The sequence below is a fragment of the Eschrichtius robustus genome, chromosome 2, assembly GCF_028021215.1.
Source record: "Eschrichtius robustus isolate mEscRob2 chromosome 2, mEscRob2.pri, whole genome shotgun sequence".
Lineage (NCBI taxonomy): Eukaryota > Metazoa > Chordata > Mammalia > Artiodactyla > Eschrichtiidae > Eschrichtius > Eschrichtius robustus.
The window spans coordinates 92233204-92259158 of NC_090825.1; the positions used below are offsets into that span (position 1 = coordinate 92233204).

A 25955-nucleotide genomic window follows, 5' to 3' on the forward strand; every position below is an offset into this window, starting at 1 on the left:
TCTAATTCAAAAATATTTTTTTTGTGGGAGGTGGAAATTTATGGCAAATGAACTGAATTCGTTAGAATCTTCCATACATTCCTTTAAAATCGAATTTTTAGAACTGAAAGTGGGCAACAGCTGATATTTTTTGAAAATATATTAGTTATCTCATGTTCCTTGGGAATTTGACTTTGCAGGCTGTTATTTGACCTTAGGGTAGAAAAAAGATGGATACAAACACAATTCTCTGTGTGTTCTTGGTATCCACTCTGTTTGTGACCTTTTCATTTCAGAATCCCATTTTCTTAATTGGGATTTGTTATTGCCCGGAAATGAAGGGTTTCCATTCTTTACCTACCAGAAGAGATCGTATTTTAAAATTTTTGAGCAGTCTTAAAGTCACAAATGGAAATAGGAAGCAGCATGGTGGAGACCTCAGAAAATCCATGTGTATGTCTGCAGTGGCTGCCTGAGGTTTCTGGGGAGGGTGGTGGTGAACCAGGACTCATGATTGTCCCGATCAGAGAGTAAGATCAAGACGAGTCCTTGGAAGGGGCCCTTGAGAGCAGCCAGTGGTTGTCAGTTCTTGGCTGCACAGGAGAATCACCTGGAGTATTTATGTGTTTCTGATACCTGGGCCCCTTCATTATAGATTCTCATTTAACCGGTTTTGATGGTGCCCAGGCATCAGCATTTTAAGCTGCATGAGGGATTCCAGGTAATGTGCAACCAGGGTTGAGCACCACTGTAGAAGCAACATGGGGTGAATCAGTCAGTGGCTGGATTGGTAGGTAGTCCAGGTTCTCTTAATGAACTGAGGTGACCAGTTAAAAAGCACTAAGAAAAATTATCTTAAAAACTTTGAAAAAAATGAGCAACACATTAGCTACCACAATAGCTCAGCTAGCTTTCTAAGCTGATGTCTTTCAAAAACCAGATCTAGTATTTATGCAACAGATTATGTGTGTATGGCTAGTTACAGTCTGAGAAAGAGTTTTTACATGAACAAATTTATGGTTATAAACGTATGTTTGTTTTTGTAGGGAGAAAACAAATCTGAGTATTTCTTAGGATTAACTCCGGTTGGTGTTGTTGTCTACAAGAATAAAAAACAAGTGGGGAAGTATTTCTGGTAAGTTTAACTTGAGGGCAGAGTTGGTATTAAAGTTGTACACTGTATGTATTGGGCTTATGGGACTTGTATGTCATTGAAAGCGTTGGGGAAAGGCAAACAGGTATTTCCAGTAGTTGACAAGTAAATGAGTGAAATTGGGTATAAGTTTTCTTCCAATGCATATCAGTGTATCTTTTCTCTGTAAATTACAGGTATTTTGATTCTGGACTCTCTTGTCCATGGAAGCTGTGTGTAGTAGGATTTCCTACCCATTCCAGGGTAGGCTGTGGGCCCAGGACTCCTCTGAGTTCTAACTCTAAATGGGGAGGGATCTGAGAGAGATAGGGGAGCCCATAGCACTCACTATGTCTGGGAAGGCAGCACCACCAGGGCCTGGGGACTCCAAGCTTGTCTGCATTTACTGGAGAAGCCCAGGAGAGTGAGAATGGAGTTTTGTTCAAGCAGGTGTCCAGAGTAAAGGATGTACAGGGAACTCACTACGATTACAGTAGCAGTCTATAAACCAGTCTTTTTCTACTGAATACTTCCCACTATCTGTTTTGCTTTTCAGGCCTCGGATTACAAAAGTTCACTTCAAGGAGACACAGTTTGAGCTCAGAGTACTGGGAAAAGATGTAAGTTTGTGTTTAGTGCTTAGCTTCCTTGAGACGGGAAGTCTTGTCTACTCATTGATAACTCAGAAGACACGGTGAAGTAAAACCGCCATGTTTTCTTCAGCTGCAGCCACATGGAAGGAGGTTAATTGACTCATGTGAACAACTTGTCAAGGAAGGGAAGGGGAAATGAGTAGAAATGAATGAGTTGGTAATGGAGAAATGTCACTTCAGTTTTAGCAAAGGAAAAAAGATAACCTTTCTAGGGCACAGGAGAGAATAGGTTGTGATTATCATTATTAGTGTAATTCGATCTTCAGTATGGTCTATGAAGGTAAGATTCATGTAATCAGAAGGGTGCAGCCTGCATGCAGGATAAAACGTGTCCTAATTTTGTCCCGAAGTCAATTGAACAACAACCTGTAGGGAGTCACACTTCTGTTCTTTCCCTAGTTGAGCATGGTAGATAAACCAGATGGGAAATTCTGGATGCTTTCAAGGGAGAGTGGAAGCCAAGGGTGCAGAAATGCTGACGGTCACTCTGCAGGTTGGCAGTGACCTCCAGGACTGTTTGGGTACTGGGTACAGTGTTTGTCAGAGCCTCAGGGTGCTCTCGTGCATTGACAGGTAGCTTTTAGGAAACTGGGCAAAAGAAGACAGGATGTGAAAGCTTCCTTTTAATCTCCCTGTGAAAATAATGCTCCCTTGAAGTGCTATTCCTATAATTCATGTTTATGGGATACGTGGGTGAAAATATGACGTAGGAGAATTCATCCTTCTGTCTCTTTGATGCTAACTTTATGCTGAAAAAAAACTTAAGTGAATAGTGTTGAATTTACTTTCTAATAAGATACTTGTAAAAAGAAGTAAACAAAATCTGCTGATGCAGCCACAAGCTGGGATACAGGAAGCAAAGTGGCTGCAACCACAGTTGGAACCTGGTATCTGGCTTAGTGTCCCACATGTAGCAGGTGCTCAGTAAATACCTGTGGCCTGATAAGTGAACTGATGTACTGGGATGGTGGGCTGCCAGATCAGAAAACCTGATACTACTATTGGTTCTTCTTCTAGAAAAAATACAGTGATCCCTCCCAGAACTGTGTGATATGCTGCCAATTATTGATGAAACTAAAATTGGATTTTTGACATAAGTTTTAACTTGTAAGGAGGGGAAATTCCTGGTTTTTAAAGGAACGAATAGTCTAAAAAGCTTATAGTAGTTCTCAACAGTCTAGTCTGAAGAAAGTCCAGTTTTCTTCAACCTTAAAAGATGTGCTGATAAAAGATTGAATTAAAATTATCCAAAAGTATTATAGAATAGCTCATTAGATAGTAGTGTTACACAGTTTTCTTCCTATCCTGCTGCTGGTTTCACTTGACTTGGTAATGCAAGGAGTAAGGTCTGTTTAATACTTGGAAATAACATTTCAGGTTTTTAATAAGAATGTGATAATGGGAATTTCCTGGCAGTCTAGTGGTTAGGACTCCGCTCTCTCACTGCTGAGGGCCTGGGTTCAATCCCTGATCAGGGAACTAAGATTAAGATCCCACAGGCTGCACAGCCAAAAAAAAAGGAGAAAGTGATAATAAAATGATAAGGCTTTTCATGAAAACAAAATAAACAAAGGGGTTACATGAATCTAAAAAGTTTTGGCACAGCAAGGGGAACTATCAGCAAAACAAAAAGGTATTCAGGAATTCTGAATAAGTCTAAAATTATTTTTAGACTAAAATTAGTTTAAGTCTAAAAATATTTAAGTCTAAAATTATTTTAGACTTAAATTATTTTTAAGTCTAAAATTATTTTTAACTTAAAATTAAATCAATCAGTAGCCAAATTCCAACTCCTGTACTCCAAAAGAAAATAATAATAATAATGTCATCATTGCCACGGTAAAACTTGTACGTATTACATTAGATTCTCCTCTCAAAGAATTCATTATTTGTTGGGGGGTTGGTAAAAATGGATAAAGGGGGTCAAAAGGTACAAACTTTCAGTGATAAAATAAATTGTATATATTTGAAAGTTGCTAAGAGAGTAGATCTTAAAAAGTTCTCATCACAAGAAAGAAAACTTTTCTGTAACTATGTAAGGTGACAGAGGTTGACTTACTGTGGTGACCATTTTGCATTGTATACAAATATCAAATCATTATGTTGTATACCTGAAACTAATATAAGATTATATGTCGGTTATACCTCAATAAAAATATAAAAAAGAAAAAGACTTTTCATGGAAGCATTACTATTATTCAAAGTCATTTTTCCATTTAGACCTAAGTTATTTTTGTGAATGAGGCCCTTTGGTGAACTCCTTGTACATTATTATTACAGTGCCTTAAAATGTCTTCTACTACCTTGGGATAAATATTTGGTAAAGTTGCAGCTAACTCGAACTTTCAGCTTCTTACATTTCTTCATTATTAAGCGAAAACAACAACAAAATTGATGTCAGCATGTGATTTTTTTTAAAAAATGGCAGTCTCCACAGGGTGGCCTGGTTTCCTACACACACAGCTCAGTCCCTTTGCTGTAGCATCTCTGAGAAGGCACGGATGTTTGTTTGTGTGCAGCCTGAGGCACTGCGTGCTCCTGGGTCGTTAAGCTTAGTGGCAGTGGTCTCTAGTAAGGTGCCAAAACAGGTCACATATAACTCAGGCTTGAATCAAAGGAATTTTAAAATTTATTTTATTAAATAGCACATTAATTTAACCAAAGCACTCCATTTTCTGAGAATTCTGGCTTTGCAGACACTTTCTTCTTTCTCCACCAGGGTATCTTTGTGAGGTGGTGATTTACATAATGGTAGAATTAAGTTGATTATTATGGAGACCTAACTGTAATCATAGATTAAATAAAAAAGTCCCCTGAAACCCATTACCTGGAACAATAATCACAGTCAGCTTGATAAAGGATGGAAATCCTTATTCTACTGGTTTTCCAGTCGGCTGGTCCAGTCAGAGGGACTTAACTCTGTATGTTAGGAGCTGTTAGGGCCAAATTCAGAGATTCAGTTCCCAAAAGAACAGCAGTGTCCTACAGATAAAAGATTTTCCTGGTGTCACACTATACCACTAACACTGTCCAATTCCACTTTTTAATATTTACCATGTCCAACAAAACACATTGACATATCTTGTAGATAGTAATAATGTCTAACATCTGTTTGTATATTGCTTTGCATCCATAAATAACAATCTCATCTTTTTTCTTTTCAATATCCCCACCAATATTTTCTTTTTTTCTTTCTTTTATAAATTTATTGATTTATTTATATTTTTGGCTGCATTGGGTCTTCGTTGCCGCATGCAGGCTTTCTCTAGTGGCGGTGAGCGGGGGCTACTCTTCGTTGCGGTGCGCGGGCTTCTCATTGCGGTGGCTTCTCTTGTTGCGGAGCACAGGCTCTAGGCATGCGGGCTTCAGTAGTTGTGGCACGTGAGCTCAGTAGTTGTGGCACACGGGCTTAGTTGCTCCGCGGCATGTGGGATCTTCCCAGACCAGGGCTTGAACCCTGGATGTGTCCCCTGCGTTGGCAGGTGGATTCTTAACCACTGCACCACCAGGGAAATCCCAGGAGCCCCATTTTTAACATGATGAGTCTGAGGTGTCTGTTAGACTTCTGAGTGGGGACATTTAATAAGTGGGCTCTGTGAGTCTGGAGTTCAGGACCAAAGTCTTTGCAGAATATTCAAATTTGAGAATCGCTGACATATCCCTGGATTCAAAGCTATGACGCTGTATGAGGTCACTAGGAGAATGAGTGTAGATGAGAAGAGAAGAGGAAGAACCAGAAAAGGAGGCTGAGAAGGAACAATCAGGGAGGTAGAAGGAATCCTAAATTGTCCTCACCTTTGCCAAGTGAAATTCATGTATTAAGTAAGGTTCAGATGATGCTGACATGTCAAATTAGATAAGGACTGAGAATCAACCTTAGGATTGTAGAAGGTCATTGATAAGACCAGTTTCAGAGGATTGAAGAGTGAGTTTTAGCAACTCCACTCTTAGCTCTTTGTACCCTAGAGAATCACAAGGGACATGGATAGTCCTTGCAACACTTACGTGAAAGTAAAAAAGAAATAAATAAAATAACAGAGACGTTCATTCATAGGAGAATGGACACCTAAATTCATGCATGTTAAGAAAAACAAAAGAGGTAATAGGAGGAGTGGAATTGGAGATGGTGAGTGTGGACAGCTCTTCTGAGGAGTTTTGACACAAAGAGGAACAAATAGGGAGATACCTGGCGGGGGAAGTGGGGCAAGAGGAGGTGTGTGTTGTTTTGTTTTGTAAGTTGGAAGAAATAATAGCACATTTATACCCTGATGAGAATGATCCAATACATGGTGAAAACTTGATGTAGGAGAGAGAAATGCTGGAATGATATTTGCTGAGTAGAGGATAGGAGATGCCAGCTGTTGTACAAATGGAGTCATATACATGGTTTCAGAGAGCAGCCAAGGCAGTTCATCTCTGGTTTGCAGGCAGGAAGAAGGAGTGTGGGAATGTAGATTGGGGAAGGTGGTTGTTCTCTTATGACCATTCTGCTTTTTATTTTGAGGGAACTAGGTAGCACGGTCTGCAGTTGAGACTGAGGTTGAGGAGGATGTGTTGGGGTCTGAAGGAAGAGGAAGCTATTAAACAGTAATTTGGGAGAGAAAATGGACATGGGACATGTCGTTTGATGATGTCCTATGATAGTTTCATAGTGTGAAGTGTCATAATTTCAAGTGAGCCCACTCATGGTGTGCTTTTCTCCAGCCACATTCAGTGGCACTGGGGCAGGCATGGAGCAAGTGGGGAGTTGGTTTTGTTAAGAAAGCAATACAAAGAAAGAGAAGGGCAAGGGAACCCAGTGGGGCAGGGGAGTGATTATAGTGATTTGCCGTGGAGTTGAAACTGGATAAGGAGGTGACTGAGGACAGTGAAAGAGTGGTCGAGTCTGTGGGTGGGGGTCCTGGTTTAGTTGAAAGATTGTTGGGGGTAGAGTATTGGGGGGAGTTAGCTGGAGAGGGAGGTGGTGATCAGAAAGTTGGGTGCTAGGCATTGAGATTAGGGAGGAGCTTCAGTTATTGTAAAGGGAAAGTCCTAGGGCAGTGGTACTCCTGGGGGCAATGGCCTCTCATCCCCTGCTCGCCAGCCCTGGGGCTGTTTGGCAACATCTAGAGATATTGTTGGTTGTCACAGCGCTGGGTTGGGCAGGGATGGTGCTGGCTTCTAGAGGGTAGAGTTTGGCTGTGCTGCTAAACTTTTCCCAGAGTGCTGGGTGTTGGTACAGGAAGGCCCTCCTTCCCCAACAGGTGTCAGTAGTGCTGAAGCTGAGAAACCCTGCTCTGGAGTTAGGAGCATGGCGGTGAAGGGTGGAGAGAGGGGGCAAGACAACCTTGTTGGAGAAGAGAAGTTCAGGGAACTGAGATGTCTGGGAGTGGGAGGGATCTTTTTTTTACATATTAAAATTTCCAGTAGTTAATGCAGGAATAGTATTGGAGAGAGTGACAGAGACTGTAGTAGCATCAGCCTGTGAGGGAGGTGACTTAAGGGCGACAGCCACCATAGAGGTCACAGGTGATATATATTATCTGATGAGATTGAAACCTGGGAGTCCTATGGGGAGGGAGAGAGAATGGTCTGAAAGTGGCAATGGGGAGCAAGGAGGATCCTCCCCCGATTGCAGGCCCAGTGATGTGAGAAGAGTGGGGACAGAAGGCACAGCACCACATCAGCACCGCGGTGCACACTGTCCTCAGGGGAGAGCCTGGGTTGACTGGCTCAAGAGGGTGAAGGCAGCACCGTCTCTGTTTAAGAGAACAGATTGGAGCTGGGGGATTTTGCTGTTGGTAGGCTATGAATTCCAGAGGGCACCAAGGAAGTGTTTCAGGATGTGGGTAGCAGTGGAGGAGGGGGACAGACAAGGGGATATGCTGAGCATTATTTGGGGGTGACTGACATAAACAGATATAGGGGACATAGTGAGACGGGGTCCAGTGGGTTCAAGGCAGATGAAGGCGAAGAGGCTATGAAATTCGAAAGGGAGTGAGGGTTGGTTTTCCACGTCTGCTGTCCACCCTAGTGATGAGGGTAGAAGGCCTGAGGGAAGTGAGATGGTCCCAGTGCACTAGTGCAGTCCTCCCTTTCTTGGGAGAGGACTTCCCTGATCTGTGTGCGTGTGCTGGGTCTTGACGCTGACTGATGGACGGGAGGACTGCTGGGGGGACTGGGTGATGCATCAAGCCTAGGGCCTCACCCACTGTGATCACATTTACCTTTCAGAAAGAGTACTCTGGCTGCAGGGTGAACGTGGAGGTGAGAACAGAGACAGACAAGTTAGGAGACTGCAGACTGATCAAGGGGAGATGACGAGGGGGTAGTCACCACAAGGAAGGAGGCAAGTGGGCAGATTTGAGGGGCACTTAGGAGGTAAAATTGCTTCTGATTGGTAGCAGATTGAATTTTTTTGTGCAAAATAGGGAGAAATTCAGGATCATACCTGAATTTCTTGGTTTCATTAACAGGGAAAGAATGCAGTCCCCAGAGTAGGCCCGGAAGTTGGCATGTACTAAGCACATTTGTTGAATAAGTGGAAAAAAATAATGCTGTGATTACATTTACGTGAGATGCATCATGGAACTAACCTCAGCCAAACCTACCCAGCGTGACAGGATGTAGAACCAAAAGGTTTCTGGCAGCTCTGGCCACGAGTAATTAGATCCACTTGGCCGAACTCTCAGCCTGCATCGAGAAGAGGAAGTAATGGTGGCCAGGAGTTGTCACTGTTTGTCAACAAGCCCAAGAGGTTTTGCTTACGTAAGCTAGGGGTTCCTTTCATGTTTTTAATAGAACTACAGATTAAAAAAAATTTTTTTTTATTTGAAAATAATTCCAAATTTACCAAAAGTTGCAAAGATTAAAATATTACAAACAACAAGTTTCCTTCATTTTACTCACATTCACTTGTTAACATTTTACTCCATTTCCTTTTTTACTTACCTCTCTACACACACACACTTCCTTCTGAACAATTTAACAGTAAGTTTCACATGTCATGTGTCTCTAAATACTTCAGTGTGTGTTTCCTAAGAATAGAGATGTTCTCTAATGTGACCATAGACCACAGTACAGTTATCAACTTAATTTATGTTGGTAGAATACTCCTTTTTTTTTTAATTTTTGAATTTTATTTTATTTATTTTTTTATACAGCAGGTTCTCATTAGTTATCCATTTAATACATATTAGTGTATACATGTCAATCCCAATCTCCCAATTCATCACACCACCACCCCTCCCCCACCACTTTCCCCCCTTAGTGTCCATACGTTTGCTCTCTACATCTGTGTCTCTATTTCTGCCCTGCAGACCGGTTCATCTGTACCATTTTTCTAGGTTTCATGTATATGTGCTAATATACGATATTTGTTTTTCTCTTTCTGACTTACTTCACTCTGTATGACAGTCTCTAGATCCACCCACGTCTCTACAAATGACCCAATTTCGTTCCTTTTTATGGCTGAGTAATATTCCATTGTATATATGTACCACAACTTCTTCATCCATTCGTCTGTTGTTGGGCATTTAGGTTGCTTCCATGACCTGGCTATTGTAAATAGTGCTGCAATGAACATTGGGGTGCATGTGTCATTTTGAATTATGGTTTTCTCTGGGTATATGCCCAGTAGTGGGATTGCTGGGTCATATGGTAATTCTAGTTTTAGTTCTTTAAGGAGCCTCCATACTGTTCTCCACTGTATCAATTTACATTCCCACCAACAGTGCAGGAGGGTTCCCTTTTCTCCACACCCTCTCCAGCATTTGTTGTTTGTAGATTTTCTGATGGTGCCCGTTCCAACTGGTGTGAGGTGATACCTCATTGTAGTTTTGATTTGCATTTCTCTAATAATTAGTGATGTTGAGCAGCTTTTCATGTGCTTGTTGGCCATCTGTATATCTTCTTTGGAGAAATCTCTATTTAGGTCTTCTGCCCATTTTTGGATTGGGTTGTTTGCTTTTTTAATATTGAGCTGCATGAGCTGTTTATATATTTTGGAGATTAATCCTTTGTCCATTGATTTGTTTGCAAATATTTTCTCCCATTGGGAGGGTTGTCTTTTTGTCTTGTTTATGGTTTCCTTTGCTATGCAAAAGCTTTGAAGTTTCATTAGGTCCCATTTGTTTATTTTTGTTTTTATTTCCATTACTCTAGGAGGTGGATCAAAAAAGATCTTGCTGTGATTTATGTCATAGAGTGTTCTGCCTATGTTTTCCTCTTAAGAGTTTTATAGTGTCCAGTCTTACATTTAGGTCTCTAATCCATTTTGAGTTTATTTTTGTGTATGGTGTTAGGGAGTGTTCTAATTTCATTCTTTTACATGTAGCTGTCCAGTTATCCCAGCACCACTTATTGAAGAGACTGTCTTTTCTCCGTTGTATATCCTAGCCTCCTTCGTCATAGATTAGTTGACCATAGGTGCTTGGGTTTATCTCTGGGCTTTCTATCTTGTTCCATTGATCTATGTTTCTGTTTTTGTGCCAGTACCATATTGTCTTGATTACTGTAGCTTTGTAGTATAGTCTGAAGTCAGGGAGTCTGATTCCTCCAGCTCCGTTTTTTTCCCTCAAGACTGCTTTGGCTATCGGGGTCTTTTCTGTCTCCATTAAAATTTTAAGATTTTTTGTTCTAGTTCCGTAAAAAATGGCATTGGTAGTTTGATAAGGATTGCATTGAATCTGTAGATTGCTTTGGGTAGTATAGTCATTTTCACAATATTGATTCTTCCAATCCAAGAACATGGTATATCTCTCCATCTGTTGGTATCATCTTTACTTTCTTTCATCAGTGTCTTATAGTTTTCTGCATACAGGTCTTTTGTCTCCCTAGGTAGGTTTATTCCTAGGTATTTTATTCTTTTTGTTGTAATGGTAAATGGGAGTGTTTCCTTCATTTCTCTTTCAGATTTTTCATCATTAGTGTATAGGAGTGCAAGAGATTTCTGTGCATTAATTTTGTATCCTGCAACTTTACCAAATTCATTGATTAGCTCTAGTAGTTTTCTGGTGGCATCTTTAGGATACTCTATGTATAGTTTCGTGTCATCTGCAAACACTGACAGTTTTACTTCTTCTTTTCCAATTTGTATTCCTTTTATTTCTTTTTCTTCCCTGATTGCCATGGCTAGGACTTCCAAAACTATGTTGAATAATAGTGGCGAGAGTGGATATCCTTGTCTCGTTCCTGATATTAGAGGAAATGCTTTCTGTTTTTCACCATTGAGAGTGATGTTTGCTGTGCGTTTCTCATATATGGCCTTTGTTACGTTGAGGTGGTTTCCCTCTATGCCCACTTTCTGGAGAGTTTTATCATAAATAGGTGTTGAATTTTGTCCAAAGCTTTTTCTGCATCTATTGAGATGATCATATGGTTTTTATTCTTCAATTTGTTAAGATGGTGTATCACATTGATTTGCGTATCTTGAAGAATCCTTGCATCCCTGGGATAAATCCCACTTGATCATGGTGTATGATCCTTTTAATATGTTGTTGGATTCTGTTTGCTAGTATTTTGTTGAGGATTTTTGCATCTATATTCATCAGTGATATTGGTCTGTAATTTTCTTTTTTTGTAGTATCTTTGTCTGGTTTTGGTATCAGGGTGATGGTGGCCTCATAGAATGAGTTTGGGAGTGTTCCTTCCTCTGCAGTTATTTGGAAGAGTTTGAGAAGGATGGGTGTTAGCTCTTCTCTAAACGTTTGATAGAGTTCACCTGTGAAGCCATGTGGTCCTGGACTTTTGTATGTTGGAAGATTTTTAATCACAGTTTCAATTTCATTACTTGTGATTGGTCTGTTCATATTTTCTATTTCTTCCTGGTTCAGTCTTGGAAGGTTATACCTTTCTAAAAATTTGTCCATTTCTTCCAGGCTGTCCATTTTATTGGCATAGAGTTGTTTGTAGTAGTCTCTTAGGATGCTACGTATTTCTGCGGTGTCTGTTGTAACTTCTCCTTTTTCATTTCTAAATTTATTGATTTGAGTCCTCTCCCTCTGTTTTCTTGATGAGTCTGGCTAATGGTTTATCAATTTTGTTCATCTTCTCAAAGAACCAGCTTTTAGTTTTATTGATCTTTGCTATTGTTTTCTTTGTTTCTATTTCATTTATTTCTGCTCTGATCTTTATGATTTCTTTCCTTCTGCTAACTTTGGGTTTTGTTTGTTCTTCTTTCTCTAGTTCCTGTAGGTGTAAGGTTAGATTGTTTATTTGAGATTTTTCTTGTTTCTTGAGGTAGGCTTGTATAGCTATAAACTTCCCTCTTAGAACTGCTTTTGCTGCATCCCATAGGTTCTGGATCATCGTGTTTTCATTGTCATTTGTCTCTAGGTATTTATTGATTTCCTCTTTGATTTCTTCAGTGATCTCTTGGTTATTTAGTAACGTATTGTTTAGGCTCCATGTGTTTGTGTTTTTTACGTTTTTTCCCCCTGTAATTCATTTCTAATCTCATAGCGTTGTGGTCAGAAAAGATGCTTGATATGATTTCAATTTTCTTAAATTTACTGAGGCTTGATTTGTGACCCAAGATGTGATGTATCCTGGAGAATGTTCTGTGCGCACTTGAGAAGAAAGTGTAATCTGCTGTTTCTGTCCATTGGTGTAAGTGAGGTGTTAAATTCCCCCACTATTATTGTGTTACTGTCGATTTCCTCTTTTATAGCTGTTAGCAGTTGCCTTATGTATTGAGGTGCTCCTATGTTGGGTGCATATATATTTATAATTGTTGTATCTTCTTTTTGGTTTGATCCCTTAATCATTATGTAGTGTCCTTCCTTGTCTCTTGTCATATTTTTATTTTAAAGTCTATTTTATCTGATATGAGTTTTGCTACTCCAGCTTTCTTTTGATTTCCATTGGCATGGGATATCTTTTTCCATCCCCTCACTTTCATTCTTTGTGTGTCCCTAGGTCTGAAGTGGGTGTCTTGTAGACAGCATATATATGGGTCTTGTTTTTGTATCCATTCAGCAAGTTTGTGTCTTTTGGTTGGAGCATTTAATCCATTCACGTTAAGGTAATTATCGATATGTATTTAACTATTACCATTTTCTTAGTTGTTATGGGTTTGTTTTTGTAGGTCCTTTTCTTCTCTTGTGTTTCCCACTTAGAGAAGTTCCTTTAGCATTTGTTGTAGAGTTGGTTTGGTGGTGCTGAATTCTCTTAGCTTTTGCTTGTCTGTAAAGCTTTTGATTTCTCCATCGAATCTGAATGAGATCCTTGCCGGGTAGAGTAATCTTGGTTGTAGGTTCTTCCCTTTCATCCCTTTAAGTATATCATGCCACTCCCTTTGGCTTATAGAGTTTCTGCTGAGAAAGCAGCTGTTAATCTTATGGGAGTTCCCTTGTATGTTATTTGTCGTTTTTCCCTTGCTGCTTTCAATAATTTTTCTTTGTCTTTAATTTTTGCCAATTTGATTACTATGTGTCTCTGCATGTTTCTCCTTGGGTTTATCCTGTATGGGACTCTCTGTGCTTCCTGGACTTGGTTGGCTATTTCCTTTCCCATGTTAGGGAAGTTTTTGACTATAATGTCTTCAAATATTTTCTTGGGTCCTTTCTCTCTCTCTTCTCCTTCTGGGACCCCTATAATTCGAATGTTGTTGCATTTAATGTTTTCCCAGAGGTCTCTTAGGCTGTCTTCATTTCTTTTCATTCTTTTTTCTTTATTCTGTTCCACAGCAGTGAATTCCCCCATTCTGTCTTCCAGGCCACTTATCCGTTCTTCTGCCTCAGTTATTCTGCTATTGATTCCTTCTAGTGTAGTTTTCATTTCAGTTATTGTATTGTTCATCTCTGTTTGTTTGTTGTTTAATTCTTCTAGGTCTTTGTTAAACATTTTTTGCATCTTCTCGATGTTTGCCTCCATTCTTTTTCCGAGGTCTTGGATCATCTTCACTGTCATTATTCTGAATTCTTTTTCTGGAAGGTTGCCTATCTCCACTTCATTTAGTTGTTTTTCTGGAATTTTATGTTGTTCCTTCATCTGGTACATAGCCCTCTGCCTTTTCATCTTGTCTGTCTTTCTGTGAATGTGGTTTTTGTTCCCTAGGCTGCGGGATTGTAGTTCTTCTTGCTTCTGCTGTCTGCCCCTCGGTAGAATACTTCTATCATCTACTTTCTATATTCCAATTTTGTTGGCTGACCTAATAAAGTTCTTTAAAGTATTTTCCTGCTCCAATGTATAATCAACTTAGCTTCCTTTAATCTGGAATATTTTAGTAGCATTTTTGTTTTTTATGACATTGAGATTTTTGAAGACTACAATTCTACCCCACTTTTTGAAAATACAATTGACTCTAGAACAGGGAGTTTGAACTGCATGGGTCCACCTGTAGGTGGATTTTTTTCACTGGATAGGTAGTATAGGTACTTCTTGATCTGTGGTTAGTTGAACATGCTGAGGCAGAACCTTGGATCCAGAGGGCCGACTGTAAAGTTATACCAGATTCTTGACCATGTGGGGATTGGCGCTCCTAACCCGCTGTTGCTCAAGGGTCAACTGTGGAAAGCTGCTCAGTTCATATTTGTCTGTTTCACTGTGATTGAATGAGGTTCTGCATTCTCCGCTGGAAAGCAGCACAGGTGCAGTTTTGTCTCTCCCAGGGTGTCACACCTGGAGGCACATGGTAACCACTGCCAGCCTCCCATCGGTTATGTTAAGTGTGATCACCCAGTCGTGGTTGTCCCAATTTTCCACTCGATAATTACTAGGTTTTTATTTTTCTCCTTTGCAACTAATAAGCGATCTGTGGAGAGATAATATAATTCAGTGCAAATGCCCTGCTCTTCAATATTTACCTTAGGTCTAGCATTCATTGAGGACTCTTGCCTGATTCGATCTTTTACTATGATGCTTGCAAAATGCTGATATTCTAGCCGTCCTGCTGCCTCCACATTTATCAGTCTGCCCTTGGCACTCCACTGTAGGTGAGAGCCTCACCTTCTCTCCTTTTTATTTGTTATCAGCATGGACTGACTCCTATTTTTTCACTGGTTTGTAATACACTACTGTACCTAACTATTCTGGTATTGAAGTTGTCCTCAGTTTGGCCAGTGGGAGCCCTTTGGGACTCTTGTGCCCTTTTGACCTGCCCTTACCATTGTTTTGGTCACTTTCTTCCTTTTTTGGTATAGCTTGGTATTTCAGGTGCATCTTGTAGCTACCCTGCATCCACTCTGCTATCAGCCATTTCTCCAAAGAGCCCTGGTTCCTTTTAGTGGGGAACGGTCAAGATCTGGGTGTTAGGTGTGGTCATTGCTACTGGGGTGACTTTGTTTCTCGGCCTTTCTAGTGGGCAAAGCTAGGGAATACAAGCATGAATATACACATGTGTACAAATATAAATACATATGTTCACACACACGTGTGCGTATGAACATGCTTCTGCACATTTTAGAAATCATAAGTTCATGCCATACCTCCAGTTTCCATCCATCCCCACAGGGCTTGCTCTTCCTTCCCTCATTTCATTTTTTAAAAAAATTATTATTTAATTGAACATTTCCACTTTTTTTTAAATGATTGCTTTTGTGTATTTATTTATTATTTATTTATTTATTTTTGGCTGCTCTGGGTCTTTGTTGATGTGCGCGGGCTTTTTCTAGTTGCGGTGAGCGGGGGCTACTCTTCGTTGTGGTGAGCAGGCTTCTCATTGCAGTGGCTTCTCTTGTTGCAGAGCACGGGCTCTAGGAGCGTGGGCTTCAGTAGTTGCAGCGCATGGGTGCAGTAGTTGTGGCTCACGGGCTCTAGAGCACAGGCTCAGTAGTTGTGGCACACGGGCTTAGCTGCTCCGCAGTATGTGGGATCTTCCCGGACCAGGGCTCAAACCTGTGTCCCCTGCATTGGCAGGTGGATTCTTAACCACTGCGCCACCAGGGAAGTCCCCCCCTCATTTCCTTTTTGTACAGGCTTCCTTTGGCCTGGGAGAACCATGGCTCCCAATAACAGTAACATATTTACTTGTGTGCTCAGTCCTAAACTGCGTCTCAAATAGTTTCAGAATTGCTTTGGCTAAACCACTGAAATTGACAATTTTTTTGTGTGATTCTTTCACTCATGTATATCACATTGCCAAGACAGTATAGAGTCTAATACCGTGTTCAAAATTTACTTGGGTTGGCCCTTCCTTCCCTCCTTCCCTATTCCTGCGGCTGTGGGGTTCATTTGAGATCTAGTTAGGTTTACCTGTTTCAGTTTGCTTTCAGTTATAGGCCCCCCCTTCATATCCTCTTTTCTTTGATTTTAATTTTTGAAGATGTAGAAGATTAGCATGCTTCCAAAAGGCAAAAACTCTGCAAGAAGGCACACTCAGAAATATTGCTAACTCCCATATTCCTTCAGTTCCGTTCCCTTACCCTTCTTTGTAGGTAACCACCTTCAGTGTTTTATGGTTTATCCTCCTCCTTGTATTTCTATTTATAAAGATAAGCATATTAAAATTTTTTTCTTTCTTACATAAAATATAGCATACTCTATGTGGTCTTTGCACTTTTTCTTTCATTTAGTGGTATCTCCTAGAAATCTCTCTGTATCAGTTCATTGGGAGCTTTCTTGTTCTCTTGTACATCTGCATAGTACTCCATTGAGTGTCTGTAAAGTAGTTTATTCAACCAGTCTCTTATGCTGGGACGTTTAGGTAGTTCTTGATAGTTTGCAATTAAAAATTTTCCTTCAATCAATAACTTGGGGCATATGTATTTTTATATTGTTGGAGGGCTGCCTTCGGGGTAAATTCCCAAGAGTAGGAATGCTGGAAGGGTTAGTGTATGTGTAGATATGTTAGATATTGCCTTATTCCCCCATCCCAACCTTCACCCGCAGTTTCTGTGCCATTGTACATTTCACCTACAGTGTTTGAGTGTACCTGGAACTATAGGTGTTATATTTTCCCCTAAGTGTTCCCAAGTGTGACTCTGTTAGTAACATTTGGATCCTGATTCCATATGACAGTGTGGTTTGGAGTCTTTCAGATTCAGTGATGGATTACTAGACTAGTGGTCAGATAGCATGGTGTAAGTCCGGATCTCCCACTTCTCTAACTTCGGACAATTTCCTGAACGACATTTAGCCTACATTTCCTTATCTAAGAAGTGAGGATGATAAAATCTGTCTTACAAGGTTGTTGTGAGGTTGAATGAACCCAGTCCAAAGTTGGACTTGTAACAGGCACCTGGTACACGTCTCTGAGTCAGAAGTGTCTTGCCCTCATGCACTTAGAGCTCTTGAAGTTTTGCACAGGAAAGGGCTCAGGCAGCACCTTGTTCTTGACCAGTCTTGGCTGGTGAATAGCTCTTGCCAAGGCAACAAGGGGAGCTCAGGTCTTGCAGGCCCATGGAGTTTCCTTTGCTTCATTTGCTAGTATGTTTCTCCATAATTAAGTGAGCCATTTGTTTGGAAGGAATGTCTAAATTCTGGTATAAAATTTTTCTACATTAAGAATATCAATAGATCTTACCAGATATGCCTTCATTTTAGCAAGCTTAAGTAACATTTGTTATTAAAATTTTTTAAACGTTTGTAAGACTGGCAATGAAGATTAGTTACCATCAAAAAATGAAATCTACAAATATAAGAGAGAAATGCTGACATTTTAGGAAATCCTACAGTTTCTTTAAAGAAAAGATGAGGAAAAGACAGAGTAAAAACAACAATAACAAAAGTAAGCCATCTGGAATCCTGGGTTTGCATCTGTGCATTTTTTCAAATAGGAAGCAGAATAAGCTCAATGAAATAGTTTTCAGAGTGTACTGAAACATGATATAAATATTCTCTAATGTTTTGGCTCCTGTTTTCTCCTTTTGAATTCTTGGGAGGAAAGGGAGAAACGGGGGATGCAGCACAATTTAACACATCCTTTCCAATTCTATAATTTATGTTTCTGTGAACTAGAAAGATTTATAAACAATTCTTCATCAAGCAATTAATTTATTCATCTGTAAAAGAGGTAAAAAGGTTTTTCATCTTTAGTGTATAGTTTGAAATATAACCCACATAGCTGACGAAAGAGTTCTGGAATATTTTTGCTGTTTTTGTTCTTTTATTGTAGAATACAACATATATGTAGGAATGGAAATAAATGTTATTCTTCCAGTGCTCTGTTGAAATGCACAGTGATTTTTAATTCAAACCACATTATGTGCATTTCAAAAAGAATTTAAAAAATAACTGGTGTGTGTGTAGGGATGTTTATATTTTCTAAACCAGAGTAGTTGACATAAAGTTTTTGCTCATATAGATCAGGGAAACACCAGCTACCTTACCAGCTCTTGGAGAGTCACAGTACATGTTAGCTCAATAAAAGGTCTTGAGTGTTTAACCCAGTGTTTCCCAAACTTTTTTGACCATAGAACTCTTTTTATGCCAATATCATAAGACATTAATGTTGTAAGAAACACTTTTTAGGGAGCACTCTGTAAAGAAAAACTTGAAAGAACAAGATAATATTTTACTCAAGTGTTTTAAAATTCCCTTCTAACTTCCCTTTCCAAATAATAACAAGATTGATAATTTTTTGGTTGCAGGGGTTACTCTGAATTCTTTATCTGGCTTTGCACTCGGGATGAGAAAGCAGTGGAAAATATGGGGAAAGTGATTAAAGCAAACATCGTGCCCACTGTCTCACATACACAAATGTAGTTAAATTTTTACAACTGCAATCATTCAGGCTTACCATATAAAGACAGAATTTCTCTAATACTTAAAATTTTGTGGGACTTCCCTGGTGGCGCAGTGGTTAAGAATCTGCCTGACAATGCAGGGGACACGTGTTCAATCCCTGGTCTAGGAAGATCCCACATGCCGCGGAGCAACGAAGCCCATGTGCCACAACTACTGAAGCCCGTGAGCCTAGAGCCCATGCTCCGCAACAAGAAAAACCACCGCAATGAGAAGCCTGTGCACCTCATCGAAGAGTAACCCCCACTCGCCACTAGAAAAAGCCTGCATGCAGCAACGAAGACCCAACGCAGCCAAAAAAAAAAAAAAAAAAAAACTTGTGATATTTCTTTGGTATTTCTTTTTAGTTCAAGAATAAATTTTTTTTCTGTTCCACCATTTGCCTTCCTTTGCTTTATCAGTAATTAAGTTCTTTCAGTCATTTGCTATTAGCCCCCTGATTTTTATTTCATCTAGTGTCTAAAGTAAGCTAACAATTGCCAAGTACATATAAATCTTATAGCGATTGAATATTTGAAAAAAGATCCCATAAAACTGTAGGCTTGTAATCTTTGCACTTCTTTTTAGCCTCTCCTCTGCCTTTATGGATCATTGATAAGAAAACTCTCTGTTGTAGGCCTTTCCAACATTTATGTAATGATTGCATCTTACTGTTGTTAGAAGTACTACTCTCTCTACTCTTAAGTATTTGACCTTTGCAGTGTACCTTAGGTTACTTCTATTGACCGTGGAGGTGGGATGAATATATAATGACAGGATTGAGAAAATGTTCGTCCTCGTAATTCTAGGGAAGCTGAGGAAGGCAGATTGTCCAGTTGTGGCTGCTTCCCAAGACGGAAGCAGAGGGACCAGCTAGAGTAGGGACTGTGTGTGGCAAGCCCATTGGGCGTGGGAGAGGCAGTGAAGCTGGAGCCCAGGGAGACTTAGCTGCTGTGCATCTTGCAGTGTGAGCCCCTCCATGGCCCTGTCAGTAAACTCAAGACGCTTCAGAGAAGCCAGGCTAAAGTAGATTGATTTCTTCAAGGTTGCAAAGAGAAACATAGCCAGCAAAGATGGGAAAAGAGTGAGAAGAACAGAGGGAGTTAGGTTGGGAATTCGTCCATATAATCTAGGTCCTGAATTCTCACAAATGATGGAATTGGGACTTTGAGCCCAGTTTACCTAGAGATCCACAGTGTGATGAAGCCCATGTGATATCTGAGTTAGAGGTGACTTAAGCTTGATCTCTTTATAAAAGAAAAAGAAATAGATTCAGACCATAGCTTTGCTTCTGGCATAAAATGACCAAAACTATGAAGGTGTTTGAGGAATTTTGCCAAAAGCAAGCATTGGATGCTTGGATAAAGTATTTTAGCGATAGGTTGGAATGAACTTCTGAAGTTAAGCAGCTACTTGTCTTTGTGTGAACGAATGGAAAGGTGCTAATTGTCCATGTTCCTTGAGAAGAGGTTTAGTAGGTAGCAGAGTTTCAAAAAGAAAGACATTTGAATGCCGCATCAGTTACATTCATGCCAGCAGTTATTGTATGTGGCAAAAACACACAGAATTTATTCCGAATACCTGGCTCTTTTTTAAATTTATGTTAACTTGCCTTTTAGTATTTGGATCATTCTGCTAACAATGGGACAAAAACCAGGCAGCTGGTGTTCAAGCCCTGTATGAATGGGGGAATGAGTTTATACTTGTCATTTGCACAGGGCAGAAGTAATTAGGGAGCCTGTGGGAGGCTCTTTTTTTCCTTTAATATATTTATACCCACAGAAACTTGAGAAAACCCAATTCTGGTTGGATCTTAAATACCTTTTATCCTTTCATTAGGTGATGGTAGTTTTAAAAAATATATTAAAAGTTAGATTTCCTGTGACCAGGTCTCTATTTGAAAAGCAAAAGAATACAGATGTTTATGTGACGAATAAAGTGAAAACCAGTCCTAGAAAAGTTTAAGGAGATTTACTTTGTTTTCAAGTTTGAACATTGTTTTTGTTTCTCCTCCACTTTTGGAAATCTGGATGATAATATGTAATTAAATCACTTTGTGAAAATTCGATTTAGTATGTCAATTCCACCTTATTTGTGATGCTCTTGCTAAAATGTGAAGGTGTCTGTGTCACAGAATAGTCATTAGTAGCCACCATTTCTTGTCAGTGACAATGCCCAGTACGTTAGTCCTAACACACTTTGTGTTTCAGCTGTTGACAGGGAGATGGGTGCATATACTGAGGAAGGTGGTAGGTTGGGGAGCGGAAGAGCAGCCTGTCCTGTACTGGCTTCTTCTTCTTTTTTTTTTTTTTTTTTTGGTGAGGCTTGCTGGATCTTAGTTCCCCTACCAGGGATCGAACCCATGTCCCCTGCAGTGGAAGCCTGGAGTCTTAACCACTGGATCGCCAGGGAAGTCCCATGTAGTGGCTTTATCTTATTTATCCTGATATACAACCAGAAGCAAAATTATCTTAAAATTAATGACCTGTGTATTATATATTCGGATAATCCAGTGACTTTAAAACACCGGCATGTTATATGACAAACTCTTAATAGTGGTTGCCTCTGAGGAGGGGAATTAGGGACAGTGGTAGGAGGGAGATTGAGTTAGAATTGTGTTATCCACTTTGGTAACTTTTGGTGTTTGTACCATGTGTATATATTTAAAAAGGAAAAGTAAAAGAAGAAAAATTCCCCTCTAAGCGTTCCCGTCTCCTGACAGGAGGCTTGGTTTCTCACCCTGCCTCCAAGGATGTTCTGTGATTTCCTCTGTGCCCCTTCCTTCTCACCTCCCCCCTAGTTTCTCTTGCTTTTGAGGAAAACACTCTCTGAATTGATCACCTTTTCTTCATCACCTCTAATTTTGTAATCCTTACCCCTTTCACGAAAGCCACTGAAGATTTCTCCCCATGAAATACAGTGACCTCTTTTCAAGCCCTGCGACCTTTCTGGGTCACTTGAGACTTGCCCTCTCCTCCAGCCTTTCTGACACCATTGCCTTGAGGTCCCTTTTGACCTCTCTCACTTCACCTTCACAAGCATCTTCACTGTGATTCCACCATTATCCACTCTGTGCTCTCTCCCTGAGCAATCTGTTTTAGATTCTCAGGTGAAATTATCTGTGCCAGCAGATACGACCTCTCTCCTCAGCTCTACCCTTGCATGTTTACTGGCCCATTAGGCGTGTTGAGTTCCTAGTTCCATGGGCATCTCAGAATCAAAATAGCCTGAACTTAATGTCCATTCCCCCCCCATCCAATTCCCCAATTTTTTTCCACTTGCTGTATTTTACTACTTAGCAGCACCCAACTTAGAAACCTGGGACTTGCCCTAAGTTCCTTCCTCCACCTCACAAGGTTTTGGAATTACAAAGCCTTGCTGTAACATGCATATATTGGCTCAGTTTCCATCACACCCTTTCATTTTGCAAATAAACTCCTAAATTGGGCAGCCTCATTCTAGATGGACTTGGGAGAAATTTCATGCATGTAAATGTTCTGTCCTTGTTAAAAGTGTGTGTATAGCGGGAGGAATCGTTTCAGTTATTCTTCTGCCTTGACAACTTCCTGTTTATGAATCCATGGAAACCTTGTTCCAGGGGCACTTCTGCATTTGTGACTTGAGTTTGGTTTTTATTTGAGACTAAATTAGCAATTATATAACTTCACAGAGCTTGTGGTTTATTATTGTTTTAGTATGGATACTGTATTTTGCTTGATTTCCTGTTCAGTCACTTAAAAAAAAAATAGTATCTTTTCCTGCACAGTTAAAATTACCTCTAATATTGCCTTTGTTTCTTATGTATTAAAATAGATAAGTAGCTGCGAGATTAAAATGATAGTTAAAATTAATTGTATACCTAATATATGGAACTTCACATCTGTCATGTCATTTAATTTATTTCCCCCAATAACTTGATGCAGAATGGAGAAACTCAGTCCTGAGACATTATTTAACTTTCCCAGATTACACTGCTGTGGTGGTCACACCTCCCAGCGACCCCTCTTGAGATTCTTTAGTTTAAGTGTGGCCTGTACATCCCTGAAAAAAATACAGTTAAAAACTGGGTTTATGAGTGTCTTCTTTTTTTGGGGAGTTGATTTTCACACGGTCGGTATTTTTCCTGTTTTGGTGCTCATTGATGACAGAAGAGTTTGCAGTGCTTCAGTGCCATCACTCTGATTATCCGTGGTCATGGGGTGATGTAGAAGAAGGTAATAAAGGTGATGGCACTAAGATTTACATGGAACTTATATTTTGTATTTTTATCAAGAGATAATTATTTTTTTTAATGTGTTAACAGTAATTTCTCTGCTTACTTGAATTTTAGGTACCTAGAAGGGTGGCTGTCATCTGAAGAATGTTGTGGTCTGTAATTTATATTCTCTCTCTTTTTCTCTCTCAGTGCAATGAAACCTCTTTCTTTTTTGAAGCTCGAAGTAAAACTGCTTGCAAGCATCTTTGGAAGTGTAGTGTAGAACATCATACATTTTTTAGGTATGTTAATGTGAAACCTTTGTTCATTGTCCTAATAAATGAAAATTGCATTTGTTTTTGTTTTTGTTTTTAAATTTTTTTGATGTGCATTTGTTTTTATAACAAGAATTCTATCCTGTCTACAAGAAGAAATTTACAAGTGTTTCTCTTTTATTAACATTTTTGCATGCACACATATATAGATATTTTCTTTGCTCATGCTACAAGAAAGGGTCAAGGACAATTGCTTTTGACATTTATGTAATAAAAGTGCAGCTTTGGTATTGGTGGAAATTAAGTGTTCTACTGTGGACATACTAAATTTGAAATGACTGTTAGCTTGGAGGTACGGAATGGGTGGCTGGGTATACAAGGCAGGCAGGATAGACCAAGGTTGGTCATGTAAGTTTCGTAGGTATTAAGGCAGAGGGGATTGGATGAGGTCACCTGTGGAAAAAGTGAAGAGAGAGGAGCAGAAAGCCAGGGACTGAGCTGTGGGACCCTCCCAGCATTTAGAGGCCAGGAAGAACCAGCTGGGAAGTATGAGAAGGAGTAAGCAGTAGGGTGTGGGAAAATGGAATATGAGGAAGAAAAATGTCTTAGTGAATAAGGAGCTAGCAGCTGCATAGCATGCTCCTGGGAGGTCACGTAAGATGAGGGTAGAGAATTGACCATTGAGTTGTGGGGATCCTGTTTGTGTCACATTGTGTCACATGGTGTAAAGATAAAACTCAATTTTATCAGATAATACTTGAAACTCTATTTTTGGTTTTTAAATTTAAAACTAGATGAACTCTTCCCCTTATTCTTGTTTGATTTGCATGGAACAGTTTCCCCAAATAGCATGTTGCTAGAGAAGGAGCCTTATAAAATGACCCATGTCTGTTGTGGAGTTTGTATTAAGAGAGGGATATAGCCCAAAAGATCTGAGGCATTGCCTCTCGTCTAGTGGGGCTGGGCCTAGGAACTGCATGTGGAGGTGTGTGTTGAAGGTACCCTGGAATGGAAAGTACAAAGAAGAGTGAGCCACCCCATCGGATACGATCAACTGCCCTGAGAACCTTGGCTTGGGTAAATCAACGTAGTGACAAAAGTTCCCAAGATAATTTAGTAGAGAAATTAAATTGATTCACAATAAAAGCTTCCTTGTGCGGGCAGTGATGTATCTGATAGTCTTCAGGAAGTATGAGTGTTTTGACATGATACAGATATAAAATACTAGAATGTCAAGTATTACCTTAAAAATAATCGATTCTTATTCCTGCCGATATGTAGAATGAATAAAATATTTTGACTGTGTTAAGCAGTGTTGCACTATTACATATTTCTACACAGCTTTTGCTCAAGTGTTGCATAAGTATATTTGTGAGTCTCTATCTAATTTTCTTTTAAAAATTCATTAGAATGCCAGAAAATGAACCAAATTCATTGTCAAGAAAACTCAGCAAGTTTGGATCCCTGAGTTATAAGCACCGGTATAGGTAAATGGCATTTTTTTTTCCTCTGGGGTGTGTGTGGGGTGTGTATGAATAAATATTTAATGCAACTGTCCACATACATGCATGCACATTAAAGTTTGTGATCTAATTTTTTCCTTATTTTTCCACATGCCAATGAATTTGATAAGCAATAACAGTCTATTAAATTGTCTTGACAAAAATGATTTTCTAGGTTTAATTATTTAAATTCTACATTAGCTAGATTAAGCTTAGGGTTTTTAGAATGTAGTAGAGCTTATTATCTTCAGAAATTCATTTTGATCCAATTATCAATTATCTCTAATTATGTTGTGATTATGAAACAAAGTAGATATTCTGAATAGTAGTTTTTTGGTATTCTTGGGACATTCAGTTGATCCCCTATTGTAACACAGTGTATACTTTATATCAGCGGTCCCCAACCTTTTTGGCACCAAGGACCGGTTTCATGGCAGACGGTTTTTCCATGGATGAGGAGGGGATGGGTGGGGGAATGGTTTTGGGATGATTCAAGCACATTACATTTATTGTGTACTTTATTTCTGTTATTATTACATTGTAATATATAATGAAATAATTATACAACTCACCATAATGCTGACAGGAGGTGGAGCTCAGGCGGTAATGCAAGCAATGGGGAGTGGCTGTAAATACAGATGAAACTTTTCTCTCTCACCCACCGCTCACCTCCTGCTTTGTGGCCCGGTTCCTAACAGGCCACAGGGGTTGGGGACCCATGCTTTATGTTATGGATCAACCCAAGTGTTTTCTGTAGCATAACGCCTACATATAGTAATGCTAGCAAGTATATCTTAACTTTACAGAGCAGTTACTAAGTGCCATGTATTGTGCTAAATGTATTCCATTTATTGCTTCATTTAATCATTGCAGTCTTATTAATGTTATCCTCATTAATATGTGAGGAAACTAAGGCTCAGAGACGACAAGTCACTTCTCAGGGAAACCCAGCTAGGAAGCAGTAAAGTGGGGTCCAATCCCTGGCAGTCGAACTCCAGAGCCCTTTCCTTTAACCATTAGTCAGCCTGTTAGCATGTTACAGGAAAAGCCTGATTGTCAAGCAGGCAGGCAGATGCCTGTGTCTTTTTGAAAATGGGAGCCTTCTGTGTTTTGAAAAAGAATTTGTTTTGTTTCAATTCGTTCTGTTAAGTGGAGAGCCTGTGATGTGGAAAGCAGGGTGTTAGGTACCCAGAGGTACAAAGAATTAGATCTCACCATCTCTGCCTTCACAGAGCTACAGTATTATTCAGGCAGTGAGGCGGTCCCAGGCCCTGTAAAACCCAAGCAGGGTGCAGAAATGGCTCTCGGGAGGTGGGACACTGTTCTTTCAGTTCCACTGGAGACATCACCAAATGAAATGCTTACTTAGGAGACTTAAAAAAAAATCCAGGTCAAGTGTTTGCAAGATAATGATATGCCAGATTTTAATTCCTCTCTTTGATGAACCACTTTTTTTGTCTTGCTTGAAGCCAGAGATAATCAATAAAGGAGTGATTAATATTAAATGTTCAGTGCATTAATCTTTACATATTATTCACTTGGATATTTGCTCATTAGCTGACTTAAAATAACACTTAA

The 25955-nt window shown here is 39.7% G+C and overlaps 1 protein-coding gene across 3 annotated transcripts in view; it reads left to right on the forward strand.

Moving 5' to 3' along the window:
* EPB41L4A (erythrocyte membrane protein band 4.1 like 4A) overlaps positions 1-25955 on the forward strand; it is a 266948-nt gene that overhangs the window by 168468 nt on the left and 72525 nt on the right. For all 3 annotated transcript variants that reach the window (XM_068534088.1, XM_068534102.1, XM_068534096.1), the window contains exons 8-11: positions 1026-1114; positions 1668-1731; positions 22811-22902; positions 24285-24362. In XM_068534088.1, the coding sequence (XP_068390189.1) occupies positions 1026-1114; positions 1668-1731; positions 22811-22902; positions 24285-24362 (323 nt within the window). The remainder of the gene's footprint in view (positions 1-1025; positions 1115-1667; positions 1732-22810; positions 22903-24284; positions 24363-25955) is intronic.